Genomic DNA, 15,748 nt, shown 5'->3' with positions numbered 1-15,748 from the left:
CCATAAAGGCAACATACTGGTAGAGCCGAATCAATATTGACTAACTCAAAAATGATAATATTAAATATCCTTTATGCTTCGTCTTATGCTTACTTTGATCTATTTTCCACATGTGAATTAATGTTTGGGAAGGGGGTGGGGGTCGCTTGAATTTTACACAATTTTATGAGACTTGATGCAACCAACAAGATGGTGTCATATTTGACTATGTTGATAACATAATCTTCTCTTTTGATAAAAAGTAAACCATTAGAAAATACAACTTTTCTGCATATCTCAGGGTGACTAGATCTATAATTGATCCATTTTCTTCTGAAACAGCAATCACATGGTAGAGTCTTCCTTTCTTAGAACAAATTTTAAGATAGCTTGCCAGGCAAGGTAACATTCACCCACTGGCACCTTACATGTCCATCTTACGTGGGCGTATACAAATTCAAAGAGATAATAGTCATTCTTAGACCGAGGCTTTTTACATTGGGGTTCATTTGACAAGAGTACTATTAAGCTTTTTCTTTTAAAGATGAAAAGATCTATGAAAATTGACTATTTTATTATTAGTAGATTTACATGTCGAACACAGTATTGGTATTTAAATAAATAGCAAAATAACAACAACAGAACATAGTACTAAAATGAAATTATATACAAATATAGGTATCCAGTAATCATTCTGTGGTGAAGAACAATTTATTCATGAACTTTGGTACTGGTATCTACTTTAACTAGCATCATTATAGTGGTTACTGTCAGCACCAGTGGGGGTGGGGTGCATTTACCCACCCCAAGAATAATTGTTTGTAATTCTTAACAAATTAACAAATATGATTTCCATATGTTTTTTTCCCATAACAAATATATTTTAAATTTCTCGGGGAAGAACGCCCTCAAACACACCATTAGAAGCTTGAACCTATGCGCTTCCACAGAACTGCCCCATTAAAACACAATCACGACAGTAAGCCCCAAATTGAGTCCGTCTGTCCCCTACATGTATCCACACTTGCAGGAGGCTTTCACTTGTTAGTATGATTTGAGCAAGATTAAGTTTAATCAGATTGTATACAATTTGGCTGCATGTGTCATTGAGGACACTATATTTGGCTGACTTTGGTAGTGTTCTATCCAATTAACAAACAAGAAAGGTGGATATTGCAGCCATTAGACACAGTTTGTAATAGCTTGACATTGTGATGGTGATGTTTAGTAAGTACCTTTCATTTTGCAAGAGAACTACTTGTCAAGTAGGCATAACGATGTGTAAAAATTACAAGTTATATGTTTGGTAAGCTAAGCTTGATTAAGCTGGATTATCCAGATAAACATAGCTGAAGCTTTAAATGTTCTTGCCATTATGTCAAATATTTACTGAGCATTTTCAATATCTTTCATTGAATTTTCATAATGCATCTCATAAGGCAATTGCAGTCGACCACAGCAAAAATATAAGCAATACCATCTACAACTGCATTTTGATGAGATACTTAAGTTATTCTACTATATCTGATCTACTGTTTTGATGCATTTTAGAAAAGATTATTGCACGGTTCGTGTTAAATTGACAATTTCACTTTCTATATCTATATATGTATTTTCTATAATATGGTGTAGCATCAAGAAAAGACAAGGCGTCATTTTAACTTTCAACTGTGGATAATTTTGGATTATTTATATTTCTTTGTTCATGGAAATCTGAGATCAGAATATGGTTTCCTAAAAATCTAACGACTTCACTCTCTATATCTATATATGTATTTTCTATAATATGGTGTAGCATCAAGAAAAGACGAGTCGTCATTTGAACTTTCACCTATGGATAATTTTGGATTTGAATGCTCAAATTTCGACTAAACTGTGAACACTGATTAGCTTAACCAATTCTCAGACTAAGTTACAATCGGTCAAACAGATGGAGAACTTTTCTTTTTAAGACAATTAAATACTCATTGTAAGATTTTTTTAGAAACGGATCCATGCTGTAAAGCCCTAGAGAAATACTTTTCTCAAGTATCATTTCACAGTTCTATTCCATTTCTTCTTTAATGCCCAATTGAGACGGAAAATTATTGGCAGCCATGTTGGATGTTGTTGGTTCTGTAATTTCTCTGTTTTCGTAGACTTTCAATTCTCTTTGATATCTTTCATTTTCAATATCATGCATTTCATAATACATCTGAAAAAATATCGATTTAGATTAGTTACAAGTCATCTAGCTTTATTAAGTGTTACATAAGTATTCTATTAGCTAGCATACAATCTCATCAAATTGCTGCATTCCCTGATAAAAGAAAGGTGGCTATTGCAGTAAAGGTATTACACCCAGTTCATAATAGCTTGACGTTGTGAAGATTGCCATGAATATAATAATGAATATATTCCTTTATTGATAGACATATTGGCCTGACATCTTTACAATCTAAATTAATTTAAAATTTGCTTGGGTATAGAATCTAGTTCTGTCATTCAGATGGGATAAATCAGACTTTGAAAACATTACCTTTTTCTCTTCCTGAGACATAACATGCCATTTTTGAGCCAATCTCCTTGTTAATTCATGGTGAGCTATTTCTTCATTAAATTCCTACAAAAATTGAAAATAACTTGACAAGGTAACATACATAGCATTCAGGATTTTGTTAACTGTGACATGTTTTACTCTTCTCCTTCTCATTGTGATGTATATATATTCAAATTGCACAAAGCAAGTCTTTGCTAGGTCAAGGACAATTACTCACGAGGAACCCATATAACAAGACAAATTTTTAGTATTTTGGCTAAGTTATAGACATAATCATAACCATTTATGGACAAAAAAACAGGCCATAGTCACATATATTTTCTTTTATAAAAGGCAGTGACCATTCGCACTGTCATGGTTCAACATATGTTCAGCTGGTATCCAGTTAAAATGGTAATAAAAATTTGACAATGAATGAAAATACGGTTCATGGACAAATCACGGTAATGAATATGGATAGTAATGTATTTTAGTAATGTATATTTTGTCTCTAATAAATCAAAATAATTTGAATAAACTAATTCAGACATAAGGGGACTAAACAAAAACAATAAGATAACTTGTCACTCTTTTGATTAATTATAATCTGTATTAAAAAAAGGAAGTTATATTACTATAAATAGATAGTATCACAGCAGGTGTTCTATCGCGATATCAGCATCCGCTGGAAGCGAACTTAACTTGTCATCTACCCTACCTGCAGGTGTTCTTTGAGCTGATTGAGGTAAAATGCTACAGCGCAATAGAAGATGATATACTGACCAAGACCAAAATTCTTCTCATAGGATCAAAATGGTATAGATCCATAGAAAAATAGCACAAAGACAGGGAAACAATCCATTGCCCATGCACCACACAAAAGAAAATATTCAAGAAGGATAAAATTCCATAAATGTCATACCTGAAAATATACTGCTTGAACTTTCTGTTTCTGTTCTTTACAATAGATTTGAAAGACATTACTGGGTTTCTTAGGTGCATTCGGATCTTTCTCTTTGTCTGATTTTGATTTGCGCGATTTGGTAGATTTTTGTAAGTAAGGCTGTATTGAAGACATGGCTGTAGTTTTAGTTGTCATATCATCATCACAATCTGATTTGGGGTAAGGTGGAGGTTCTGATGATGTAGGACGTAAACAATTGAACAGCTGATCCTCCTAAAAAGTTAAAAACATTTCATTTCAATATTTCAATATTTGGTACAGACTGAGCTATTCCTAGCTATGCCCTAGCAGACGACAATCCAACTTACCACCGAATGGTCCTTGACAAATCTTTTGGCATTGATCTTTCCCAGATTACATGTACCCATTTACAGCTGGGTCGACTGGAATTATGAGTGGAGATAACTTATTCAAGGTCATCAGACTTTCACATGCCAACCAACATTTGAACCCAAAGCTACCATTTCTTATGTAGCCAAGGAAATGAGTTAAGTAATGAACAATTTGCTCTAAGCAACTGTGCTAAAGAACTTAAATTAAGATGATTACCTCCCAGCTCAAAGGTACTTGTGATTCTTTGTAATTGTCACCATATTCCGCAAGTCTGCTTTCCAGGAACCTGCAAATATATATATCAAATGTATGTGTTATCTTCAAATCCATGGCCAAATCAAGACACCCTATGCTTTGAAAATAGTCTCTCATACAATTTAACCAATATACATGAAGTAGGCTAACAAGTGAGCACTTTAGTTTAAAAAGTATAAGACAAACCTACCTTTTTTCTCTTTTGTGTCTCTTAATTATTTTCTTCACATGTTGCAGCCTATTAACCATCTTCTCATTGGCCTAAAAACAGAATATTTCAGCAGTGACACTTTTTATATAGTGATATTTCCTTCACCTTGATTTTCAATTTGCATTTTTACAAAGTAATTCCATTTTCATTTTGGAAATTGAGCAAATTTGAATGATAATTAAAGGGTGTGATGAGATGTCTTTCAAAATCATTCACAGACCTCAAAGTTCAAACTCAATTACAAAATGCCTATCCTTCTTAACTGGCAGTCTGACTGCAAGAAGCTAAATTTCCACTACTAGGAAATTTCCAGGATTCAAGACACAGGCATCTGTTCCTATCAATAGTCGACCATCTCTATATTAGTATATATATGAGAAGGTGGCTAACGTTCGTCACGACCATCTCCGCTTCAGACGATTTTCTACCATTTACCGTAATGAAACATGATCCCAACCTTATATTAATCGGTTCATTGATAGAAACAGATGCCTGTGATTCAAGACCAAGAATCCGGATTTGATTCCTAGGCCTACGACCTTTCCAAAATTTATAATCGAAAATAAATTTACGATATTAACGTGGTAGAAGCATGCAATGAAGATAAAAACAAAGAAAAAAGTTGAGACCTGTTGCATCTGCTCACATCTTTTTCTCAGACCAAAATATTTCTCTAAGAAGGCCGTTTCTTGTCGCACAACAGCCAAAGTTGCTTCAAGTTCTTCAGCCATCTTCAGAGTTTTGTCTGAATGGCAGCCATTAAGCTAACCACATTTTCGTATTTATTTTTCAGTGGTTTTATACATCGTCTAATTTTTCTTAAAATCATTTTGTACTGTATTTGTTCGCCATAGAATTCTTTAATTTATCGGAAAATAAGTCGATCTAGATCTAATTTGCCTATTGATTTTTACTAGCATTACTTTGATTTTCGTACTAATAAGAAAGTGGAAGTGGTGGCATGTGTTGGAAGTAAGTTTATTGCACAACCACGAAGCAGACTTCTACAGTAATAGGCTATTATACTCCAAAATGAGAACTTATCAAGATGAGTTGAAATATCTTGAAAAGATGACTCCAAATTGCTGGAAAATCAAGAAAGGATTTGTTGAAAATATGAAAGTTGATGGATGTTTCTATGTCAATGAGCATTTGGAAAAACTTATGTTTGATGAGCTGAAACATTCGATTGGAAATAAAGGAATGGGTGGGTTTTTGCCAGGAATGAAGCAAATAGCCAATGTTGCATCATTGCCAGGAATTGTTGGAAGCTCTATAGGACTTCCAGACTGTCATGCTGGATATGGTTTTGCCATTGGAAACATGGCAGCGTTTGACATGGCTGACCCTAACTCAGTTGTATCACCTGGTGGTGTGGGATTTGACATAAACTGTGGAGTTCGTCTCCTCAGAACTAATCTCCATCTTACAGATGTCCTACCTCTCCAAGAACAAATAACTCAATGTATGTTTGATCATATCCCGGTTGGTGTGGGTTCCAAAGGAATCATCCCAATGAATGCCAAGAATTTAGAAGAAGCTCTGGAAATGGGCATGGATTGGAGTTTAAGAGAAGGTTATGCCTGGGCTGAGGACAAGGAGCATTGTGAAGAATATGGAAGGATGTTGCAGGCAGACCCTTCAAAAGTAAGCAGCAGAGCTAAGAAACGAGGTCTTCCTCAGCTGGGAACATTAGGTGCAGGAAATCATTATGCAGAAATTCAGGTTGTAGAGGAGATCTATGATCAGTATGCTGCAAAAAAGATGGGAATTGAATTCAAAGATCAAGTTTGTGTTATGATACATAGTGGAAGTCGTGGGATGGGACATCAGGTTGCAACAGATGCCTTAGTGGCTATGGAAAAAGCCATGAAAAGAGACAAAATCAATGTAAACGATCGACAACTTGCTTGTGCTCATATCAACTCTGTTGAAGGGCAGGATTATTTGAAAGGGATGGCTGCTGCAGCTAATTATGCCTGGGTCAATCGAACTAGTATGACATTTTTAACACGTCAAGCCATGGCTAAGATGTTTCAAACCACCCCTGATGATCTGGATATGCATGTCATTTATGATGTGTCACATAACATAGCAAAAGTAGAAGAACATTTTGTTGATGGGAAGCAGAAAACCTTGTTAGTACATCGTAAAGGATCAACCAGAGCTTTCCCTCCACATCATCCTCTTATCCCTGTTGATTACCAACTGACTGGTCAACCTGTTCTTATCGGTGGGACCATGGGTACCTGCAGTTATGTTCTTACTGGTACTGAACAAGGCATGGTTGAAACATTTGGAACAACCTGTCATGGTGCAGGTCGTGCTTTATCTCGAGCCAAATCACGAAGAAATTTGGACTATAATAACGTTCTACAAGCACTGGATGACAAGGGAATTAGTATTCGTGTAGCATCACCTAAACTTGTTATGGAAGAGGCACCTGAATCTTATAAAAATGTGACTGATGTAGTTGATACTTGCCATGCAGCAGGAATCAGTAAAAAATGTCTGAAACTTAGACCTATTGGTGTCATCAAAGGCTAAAATGTTTAACTTTTAAATGCTTCAGTGAGTTTATTAGTGCTACCATGGGTATTTGCAACAAACTAACACAAAACCCAACCTCCGGTATCACAGAATGCAGCAATTTGATTTGATTAAACAGCAGCGAACACAGCCGACCAGAGCCCTCTACAGAAAGATTATAAACATTATTTACAGACTTTCTGTCGAGAGCCCTGATTAGCATAAAATCGAATTAAATCACTAAACTTCCTTGAAACAAGAAAGGTAACTATTATAGTAAAGACGTAAGAAAAAGTTTAGTACCTTGACCATTGTGAAGATTTACAATACTGTGAAATGGGGAGGTGTTATTGTAAAAGTGCAAATTTGCTAATTGCTTTTTAAGTCATTTTAACACTGAAGTCATCTGAAATACTATATTTTGCAGTATTGTTTAAGGGCTAATGGAAATAAGGATGTCATTCTCTTTATACCTTTTATGGAATCGATGTCTAATTCGCATGTTCAACACTTTCAGTATTGCATGAAGGATTTATACAGTGTTTAAATAACACTTACACCATAGGACCATACATAATAGTAAGATTATATTCAGTAAATTTAAAAGACCTCTTTTTAACCATGGACCTAATGCTTGCTGTCTGTCATAATGTCATGTGATTGTGAAATTCTTAACCATAAAGTGGCTTACTTAATATATTTAGCCATTGCTAATCGGATGAAATAGAGGGTTAGGTTCTAATCATGATTTTAAAAAAAATACTGCTTGTTCTGGATGTTTTTGACTGTATATTTTTTATGTGTTAACAGGGGCTTAAATTGTTATAAAATCCTGTATATTTAAGACATAGATACCTAGAAAAAGTGTACGTTATATTCAAACCTTCTTCTGGATTTTTTGTTTTGAAAAATGATGCTTCAGGAAAATTGTTTTGTTTTATGTCAAGGATTTTGATTTAACAAATTAAAAAAAAAAAGATGGAATGACAACTGATTTTTGATATTCTTTATGAATTATTGGGGTGTGAGGCAAAGGGAAAATATCTTGGATTTATTTATGGTCCAGCTTTGTTTTTATACCAAAAGTTTTGGCTATTGTCGTGATGAAAATTCTCAAAAACTTGCGGCCCAAAAATGGATCAGAGCAACAACTATAAGATTTGACCTTTTGAGTCTGGCCCTAACTGTGATAAAGTCCCTTTACTATGTGATATAGTTTGAGTATCGTGAAGGCCAGATTTGTGGCTAAGGTAGGGTAACAAAAAAACTCAGCTCCTATTATTGTTTGTTTATTTCTGATTGGTTGGTAGACGACATTACATACAAAGTCAAGGATGAAAAAATTCAGTAGTAATAAAAATGATTATAAATAAGCAGACAGACCAAAATATTCTCCTATATACAGTAGTCTTAATAATAATAAAACTATAAACACGATATGATAGGGGGGAAGGGTTCACAAACACCACATCTTCATAATGTCAAGCTATTACGTCTTATACCTTGACTGCAATAGCCACCTTGTATCATAGAATGTAGCGATTTGATTGTACTGTAAGCTAAGAATATAGCTTATGGTTTACAGACTATCTCTCGAGGGCTCTGATTGACTGTATTTGCTATTGCACAACCCAAAGTGGCTTCTAGCTTGACATTGTGAAGATGCTAACACCATTGAATGCTTACTATTTCTTGGTACTCTAATATGAATATGTGCTCAGGTCATTGTTGAAGGCTACTGTATCAAGAAATAGTCACAAGTGCTCTGATGAATACAAACATAAATATTCTTAAATAATGAGAAACTCATAGACATCATTTTTATACACAGTAATTAGAGAGAGGAACTGTTCTGACTTGTCATGTTCTTTTGGGGATAACAATGAAGTAATGTGATCCATTGAAAAAATCCAATAACATTGGCTAAATTTTTGTATAAATTATATCACATGACATTTTGACAGCTTGTGTTAGATGCGATCATATTAAGTAAAATATCTGTTGTTAAGAAGTGGGCACAGATGCTTAATTCTCTCCACCCACTTCTTAACCACAACAAAAATATCAATTTATATAAGGCTGCCTTATTGTGTCAAAGTCAGATCTCTTTACTTTGAAATATTGGTTACCCAAAAGAGCACATGTTGAACTTCTGGCAAGTCATAGGAAATTCAACTCAATAATAGAAGTAATATAATGAAGTGGTATGATATAATAATAATGGGGAGGTTTAGGTATCATGATATAATAAATAAATAATAATTTCATAACACAGTAATAATAATAATATAATAATAACAGTTACAACTCAGTGGCATCATAATAGTCGGACAGATCTCTCCTTGAGTAATCCTTGCTTAATTCCCTTTGCATAAACCTCATTTGTCAAACTTCAGAACTTGGGTTCACAAAGGATCCTTTCATGTTTCTACCAGCTGGGCCATGGCCAAACTTCATGGCATGATCTTACCAGGATTATCTGTACCCATTTACAGCTTGATTGACTGGAATTATCAGTGAAGATGACTTATTCATCTCAGACATTCACACATTCAGAGATTAAAACCCAAGACCACCATTTGTTCGATTTAACCAAGTGAATGATGTAATGTGAGGAAGCAAGGCTCTAATCGACTGTGCTACACAGAACCCTTGTGATTGGACAAAAGATTTTTTGAGAATTGAATTCCTACTGTCATCATTGAATCACAAGAGTCAATAGAGAGAAAGTGGAATAGATAAGTTGGAGGTAAATTTGGAATTCCTTTGCTTGACATGTCAAAGATTTTTTTAAGAGAGATCTGAAAAATGAAGAAATAATCAGTCTTTCAGGATAAATAAAATAAAACTTGTATATTCAAGGTACAAAAGTTGAATGAAAATATAGTATTTTTCACTTTGATTTCAATTACACCATTTATGCTTCAAGTTAACTAGAGAACTAATCCCTTTTACAGTTCTACACATTATCATTGTGATTAGCCAAATTTGAGAGATACAAGTCTTTATAGTAAGCTTCATTTTTTTTCAAATCCATCCACTATTTATGTCACTGCTCATATCTAATAAACCATAAGGTACTATTTTCGATACCTCTCCTGATTATTATATTTTGTGAATTCCATTTAATATTGGGTTTTTCTTGTATTTACTACTTTGGGAAATGGCGAAAAATTGTCCACATCGATTTTCACATCTATGACCTTCACCTTGACGCCACATAAAATGGCCTCAACTTCCAACGTGGCTAAGTGAAGTTTGACTTGAAGTCTTTTGACTTGCCATTGAATCGTAAACACCATTTTCACAGCATGCATCGAACGCAGCAAGTTTGTATCTGTTTAAAGGCTGCATCTTTCACCATTTCTGCAGGCTGTAATTTCAGGTATTCCAATTCACCAAGTTCTCATTCAATTCATTAGTTCAGAAGCCTGCATTTAACATATTTTAAAAGGGTAGGGATTAGTCTACATCAGAGAGTACCATTGAGCAGTACATCACTATGGCAACTAGAAAGTTCACAAAAATGCATTTGTTTAAAATGTAAACCAAGAGTTCCCAACACCTAGTTTTAAAAGAAATAAAATCAAATAATAAATAGGACACTGGCCAGCCAAAACACAAAGCTTTCTGTTTGAACAGTAGAAAATATTGAGCACTAATTACTTCATCAGGATGGCCCATTTAATCCAAACATCACAGGTTTCATATGCTATATTCAGTTCTCCCAATTCACAGCTCTCTTTTACAGTTACAATGTTTCTAGAGTTCTAGAGTATACTGGACCGGCCTCATCTCTGAAAGTCATCTACTGGTTTCACAATACCTTCTGTAATTAAAACAGGAATTGTTAATAAGATAACAGAATAAAACAGACCAGTGACAGCTCAAAGGCCCAAAATAAATTTTTTCATTAGAAGAATGTAATAATAAATATCTGCATTCCATTAATCCAAAGAATGGTAAAATCAGGAGTAATAAATGTGTAATAGTAATTATCTTCTAAAGATAAGTATCTAAAAGAGTAAGCATGGTCTACATCATACAAGACATTGGTCACTACTATATAATGACATATTAAAAGAATACTCTCTCTCATTGCATAAAATGCATGTACAAAATATTTGAATAGAACGTGTATAGAACTATCCAATCAATCCTTATTTGTCTCTATAGTGTTCACAGGCAAATGTGAACTAGCAGCCAAATGGACAAGGGAGCAGACAAATGCTAGGGCTAATATATCCACTTACCATGATAAACTCGTAAAATTGCTTCACATACAAATTTATACTGACTCTAAAATATATAACAAAAATATTTTATTCTGCCTAAAGTACAACTGGTTAAAGGGATTGTGATTGTATCCCTTTAAGGCAAATGTTTACATCATTGAAGATCACATGATTTTGTAACCAAATCATCAGAAATGAAATGAAATGAATGGAGTTTTATGTCCTACTTCTCTGCACCATGCAGACAGGTAACGCCATGCAGGGTACAATGAGGGAAATTTTGCCAGGCCAGCGACATTAGCCTGCTTTATTTTATTTCCAACTGTCGAGGGATCTTTAATGTGCACAGTCTGTAGCACACAGGACCTTATTGTCCCAACCGAACGACAAGACACTTTTTCCATGTCAGTCCCTCTTACCTAAATCACTGACAGGAAATGAAATGAAATGGAAAACGGGTTGAAAAATCCAAAGGTAGCGAGCAAGTGTCTAACTCACTGAGCCACCACGGCTCACGCCAAATCATCAGAGTTGATGACCACAACTACAAGAAATAAGGGATAAAAGCTCAGTGATAGGGTTCCAATGCCAGGAGGATTCCTAAGAAATCATAATTAATACATTCATTTACTTACAGAGGTTTGAATTAACATGGCTCTTTGGTCGCGCATGTTTTTAACTATTTGTAACGGGAAGCATGGTTGGTTAGCTTCTATTAAACACATTGCTGTTTCCATGGTGATCAACACTCCTGTTCTCCCTATTCCAGCACTGCAAAATCAATTTGTGGTTTGGTCAGAAATCAAAACTAATTAAGATAAGATTGTACAATCTTCAGATTTCAAATGAAATGGTGGTTTATATCCTTCTTTTCTGAATCTGAATGGACTAATAAAAACAGGCAATGCCATGCAATCTGCAAAGGGGAAATAAAGAGGTTTCAGTCTACTCTTTTTTGTCCCATCTGAACAACCAGACGCTTTTTTTCTTCAGACCTTGTCTACATCATTGACAAAGAGAAACTGGGTTGAAAACCTATACATTAGCTAGCATGCATCTAACTTATTGAGCTACAGCTGCTTCCACCAGCTATCAAAGAACATAACAATAATTGACCTACCTGCAATGGACTACAGTTGGTTCCACCATGCCTGCTCTACTCTGTCGAACTCGAACAACAAACTGTAAAAAATCTCCAGGATCATCTGGAACACCGTGATCTGGCCAGGAGATATATTGCATGTGGCGTATGTGTCTTTCTTCATTTGTTTCTACGTGGGTCAAATTAAACTCTCTAAATGCAAAGGATGTGGTGTCTTCTTCTTTGACACATGTTATTTGTAGGGCACCGAAATCTTGAGTTTCATAGAGTTCTGGCCAGTACTGGTGACATTTGACCCTACCACGTTCCACTTTAGTTGTTAACATGACGACTAAGGTACAATGCTGTTCCCAAACCATCTAGAAGATAAAATATAAAAATAACTAAAATGAAATGATATTCTTTTGAATAAAACAATACATGAGTACTATATATTTGCTTATCAACATTTCAAACGCATCAAAAGTTGTAATAATTTACGTAGGCGCAGCAACCAAAACACCTTGGACAGACATGTGCTCGGAGTCCTGCTTCGCCCAACATCTCAACTCTTTAAAATCTTTATTCCCAACAGGCCTTGATAATTTATGCTAATCAATCAAAAACAATGTTAAAATTTATCCCACTGTTCCTCATATATAGCAAGGAAATATTTAATGAAACAAAGCATTTGACTGGTTAAATATCAAATAATCTACAACATAAAGTTATAACAATTTCATAAGATCATAGAAATTGTCTCAAGTCTCCAGTAAAAACAAAGAAATGAGTGTACAAACCTGCCAAAAATCTGTACAAGTATTTTGTAAAGGACCTTGGGCTGCTATATAACGATTGACAATACCACTTCCAGGAATTTCCATCTACAAAACATATCAAAAACAATCATTTAACACCATGGTTTGCCATTTTTGGAGGTTGATTTGGGTCTAGAATATTATGTAATATGCCTTCAGAAGTACTAGAACTGTACCAAAAAAAACACAAATCCTTCAAATATACCTTAAGCTAGGAAGTTTATAAATGTATTCTCAATCAAATCCAATCACATCTCTGCATTTACAAACTTTTGTAATACAAGAAAAGGGCCAAATGATGTCAAGACATTGTGAAGGTGCACTAGTTTTTCTGAAGCCATCTCAAATTAAAGTTATAGTGGGAGAAAGATTACTCACATTTACAAAATTAGCATTAACATAGTCCCCAGAAACACTTGCTTTTAATATCACCCTAGTTTGATCATCTAACAGAAAAAAATAACATTACATATTGGTTATTATTTCAATAGTTCAATTTAAATGGAAAAATTATTAACAATTAGTCACACCTAATTCACCACTTTGAACATTTATGCATCAAGTACAGCTCTGAACATTATGTATCAAATACAGCTTTGAACATTATGTATCAAATACAGCTTTGAACATTGTGTATCAAATACAACTCTGAACATTTTGTATCAAATACAGCTTTGAACATTGTGTATCAAATACAGCTCTAAACATTATGTATCCAGTACAGATTTGAACATTGTGTATCAAATACAGCTCTAAACATTATGTATCCAGTACAGATTTGAACATTGTGTATCAAATACAGCTTTGAACATTGTGTATAAATTACAGTACACAAAAGCCTGTCTGATTCTGTTCTAAGAATTAAGTTAAAATGAAATTACTTACAAGGTGAAATATCACGATATCTATTTTTAGCTATATTACACTCTAATCTAGCTGAATTCATTGACATATTAGGCTTTTTACGGTATAATTGCTGAAAAAGGTAATATAAATTTATTTTTGGTAGGGTTTATTCTTGGGTAATAATCAACATTTTTACCAAGTTTCATCAAAAAGAATTGTACCTTAGGCCATATAAAAATAAATAGTCTGTTTTACAGGCCTAAAAATGCCTGATTGTTGCCTTAATATTAAATGTACATTAAATTTGTGGTAATAAATAATAAATGCTTTGGCTCTGATTTATTCCAATTGAAAATCTAAAAAAGCGCTTATAAATAATAACTTCGCCCTCTCACTCCGATTTTTGAAAAAAAAATTGTATGGCCTTATGGAGTGTTTACGATTAGTTGTGGACGGACACACAAACATAGGTGATGCAATATAATAGAAAAAATACCTACCTCAAATTGTGCTAGTGCAGCACCACTATCTAGACTTTCTTGTAATAATAATAGTGAAGATTGTAAAGTATTGGTACTATTTGAACTAGCTATTGTGTGTGTTTCTGGAGTATAACTAAAATCAGGTTCATCTGATACATCCTCCCCTACATAGACTGTAACAAATATTATAATCATATTAATGAAATGAGCTACATGCACATACCAAAACAATGGCAAGTTGATATTAGGTGAACCAGCAGTGTAAATTTCTTGGAATAGCATGAACCACAGATCTCTGACTGAAAATTGGATTTGTGTTCAGTGTTTAGAAAATCTCTTTACAATCCCTTTCATCTCATTCTCGACTAATTTGATTCAGAATGTATGAATCTTGCTGTTTGTTATTCTGAGAAGTCATTTTTATACAGCATAATTTGCCCTATTTCTGATGTCACGCCACAGGTCACAGTAGTATTAAATAAAGATTGAAACAATGAAACTTACCATTAGGCCTAACCATGACGACTAGTTCACCAGAGTGAGTTTCTCGTGATGCTTTTATAAACATCACAACCTGTTCATGGGTATGTTGTGACATATCACGACCATTGATAAATAAAACCTGATCACCTTCATTGAGTCTAGGTATTGACAGGTCGGCAGGAGTATTAGGGGCAACTCTTGATACTATTATAGGCATTCCCTGATCTGCACCACCCTGAAATCAAAATATGACTATAGTACCAAAAACACCAAAATGAAAGGTTGAATATACACAGAGTTAAAGGCCAAATAACTCTGTTCAGCTTTAAAATCTTTAAGCTATTAATTCAATAATTGAAAATATACACCCACAAAGCAGAAATTTTACCAAGCTTTTATTTTCAATATGACAGCCACTTCAGTTAGGGTCTAACAACAACCCAATAATACTTTGACCTAATCTGCTTCACTCTCTAACAAATTACCAGCGCTGGAGAGGGAAGACATTTGATTGGTTACAGCAAAACAAAAGTTTGGTTGAATTCTAAAAAACTGAAATTTCATGGTAAGTCCATATTAACAAGAAATTGTGGACGAACGAATAAATAAGTGGACAGGATTGACAATATACGTCCATGTAGGCATCAGACAGTTTTGAAAGAAGGTCAGTTTTCAACGAATGAGTGATGCTACTTTTAATTTGAGAAACTTGACTGTTACCTTGACATTAAAACCAAATCTGCCCTGTTCATCTGGTTTCATCCGTATTGTAACCAATCCATGACCGTCAGTGAACCCATTACTGGTCGGCTGAAAGTATACAAAATATCATCTTTATATTATATATATATCTATATAACTAGAAATTTTACATTATTTTATATTTTTCTATATAGTAGAGTTTGAAGAAAAGGCGAGTAGTCAAAGATTGTTTGTAATAGCTTGACATTGTGAAGATGAGACAAACTAAGTGTAAGATGTTCATTCTGAAAATTAATAACTGTGGACCTCTAT

At 34.3% G+C, this 15,748-nt stretch overlaps 4 protein-coding genes across 4 annotated transcripts; 1 reads left to right on the top strand and 3 right to left on the bottom strand.

Annotated features, from left to right (window-relative positions):
• Positions 1-535: 535 nt before the first annotated feature.
• LOTGIDRAFT_239042 (hypothetical protein) lies at positions 536-4,991 on the bottom strand (the record flags this gene model as incomplete). The annotated part of the gene is made up of 6 exons (XM_009052565.1): positions 536-2,173; positions 2,498-2,581; positions 3,420-3,674; positions 4,011-4,080; positions 4,240-4,310; positions 4,890-4,991. 6 exons carry the CDS (start codon positions 4,989-4,991, stop codon positions 2,024-2,026), a joined length of 732 nt encoding a protein of 243 aa, XP_009050813.1. The 3' UTR covers positions 536-2,023.
• Positions 4,992-5,215: 224 nt separating this feature from the next.
• Positions 5,216-7,782, top strand: LOTGIDRAFT_201648 (hypothetical protein). The gene has a single exon (XM_009052564.1). It carries the CDS (start codon positions 5,293-5,295, stop codon positions 6,805-6,807), a length of 1,515 nt encoding a protein of 504 aa, XP_009050812.1. The 5' UTR covers positions 5,216-5,292; the 3' UTR covers positions 6,808-7,782.
• A 3,243-nt stretch (positions 7,783-11,025) lies between these two features.
• On the bottom strand, positions 11,026-13,899 carry LOTGIDRAFT_142853 (hypothetical protein; the record flags this gene model as incomplete). The annotated part of the gene is made up of 6 exons (XM_009052563.1): positions 11,026-11,088; positions 11,660-11,795; positions 12,145-12,485; positions 12,906-12,989; positions 13,302-13,369; positions 13,809-13,899. Coding segments are annotated over 6 exons (783 nt in total), but the record flags the coding sequence as incomplete, so codon positions are not given.
• An 815-nt stretch (positions 13,900-14,714) lies between these two features.
• On the bottom strand, positions 14,715-15,535 carry LOTGIDRAFT_142844 (hypothetical protein; the record flags this gene model as incomplete). Its single annotated transcript, XM_009052562.1, has 2 exons — positions 14,715-14,969; positions 15,455-15,535. Coding segments are annotated over 2 exons (336 nt in total), but the record flags the coding sequence as incomplete, so codon positions are not given.
• Between the last annotated feature and the right edge of the window lie 213 nt (positions 15,536-15,748).

This window comes from Lottia gigantea (assembly GCF_000327385.1).
Source record: "Lottia gigantea unplaced genomic scaffold LOTGIsca_187, whole genome shotgun sequence".
NCBI lineage: Eukaryota > Metazoa > Mollusca > Gastropoda > Lottiidae > Lottia > Lottia gigantea.
Note: the sequence above shows the minus strand (reverse complement) of the source record. Positions and strands in the feature narration are given on the sequence as shown.

Bases quoted from the DNA above. Each gene is read 5' to 3' on its own strand.
- LOTGIDRAFT_201648 (XM_009052564.1), top strand. From the start codon at position 5,293: ATGAGAACTTATCAAGATGAGTTGAAATATCTTGAAAAGATGACTCCA.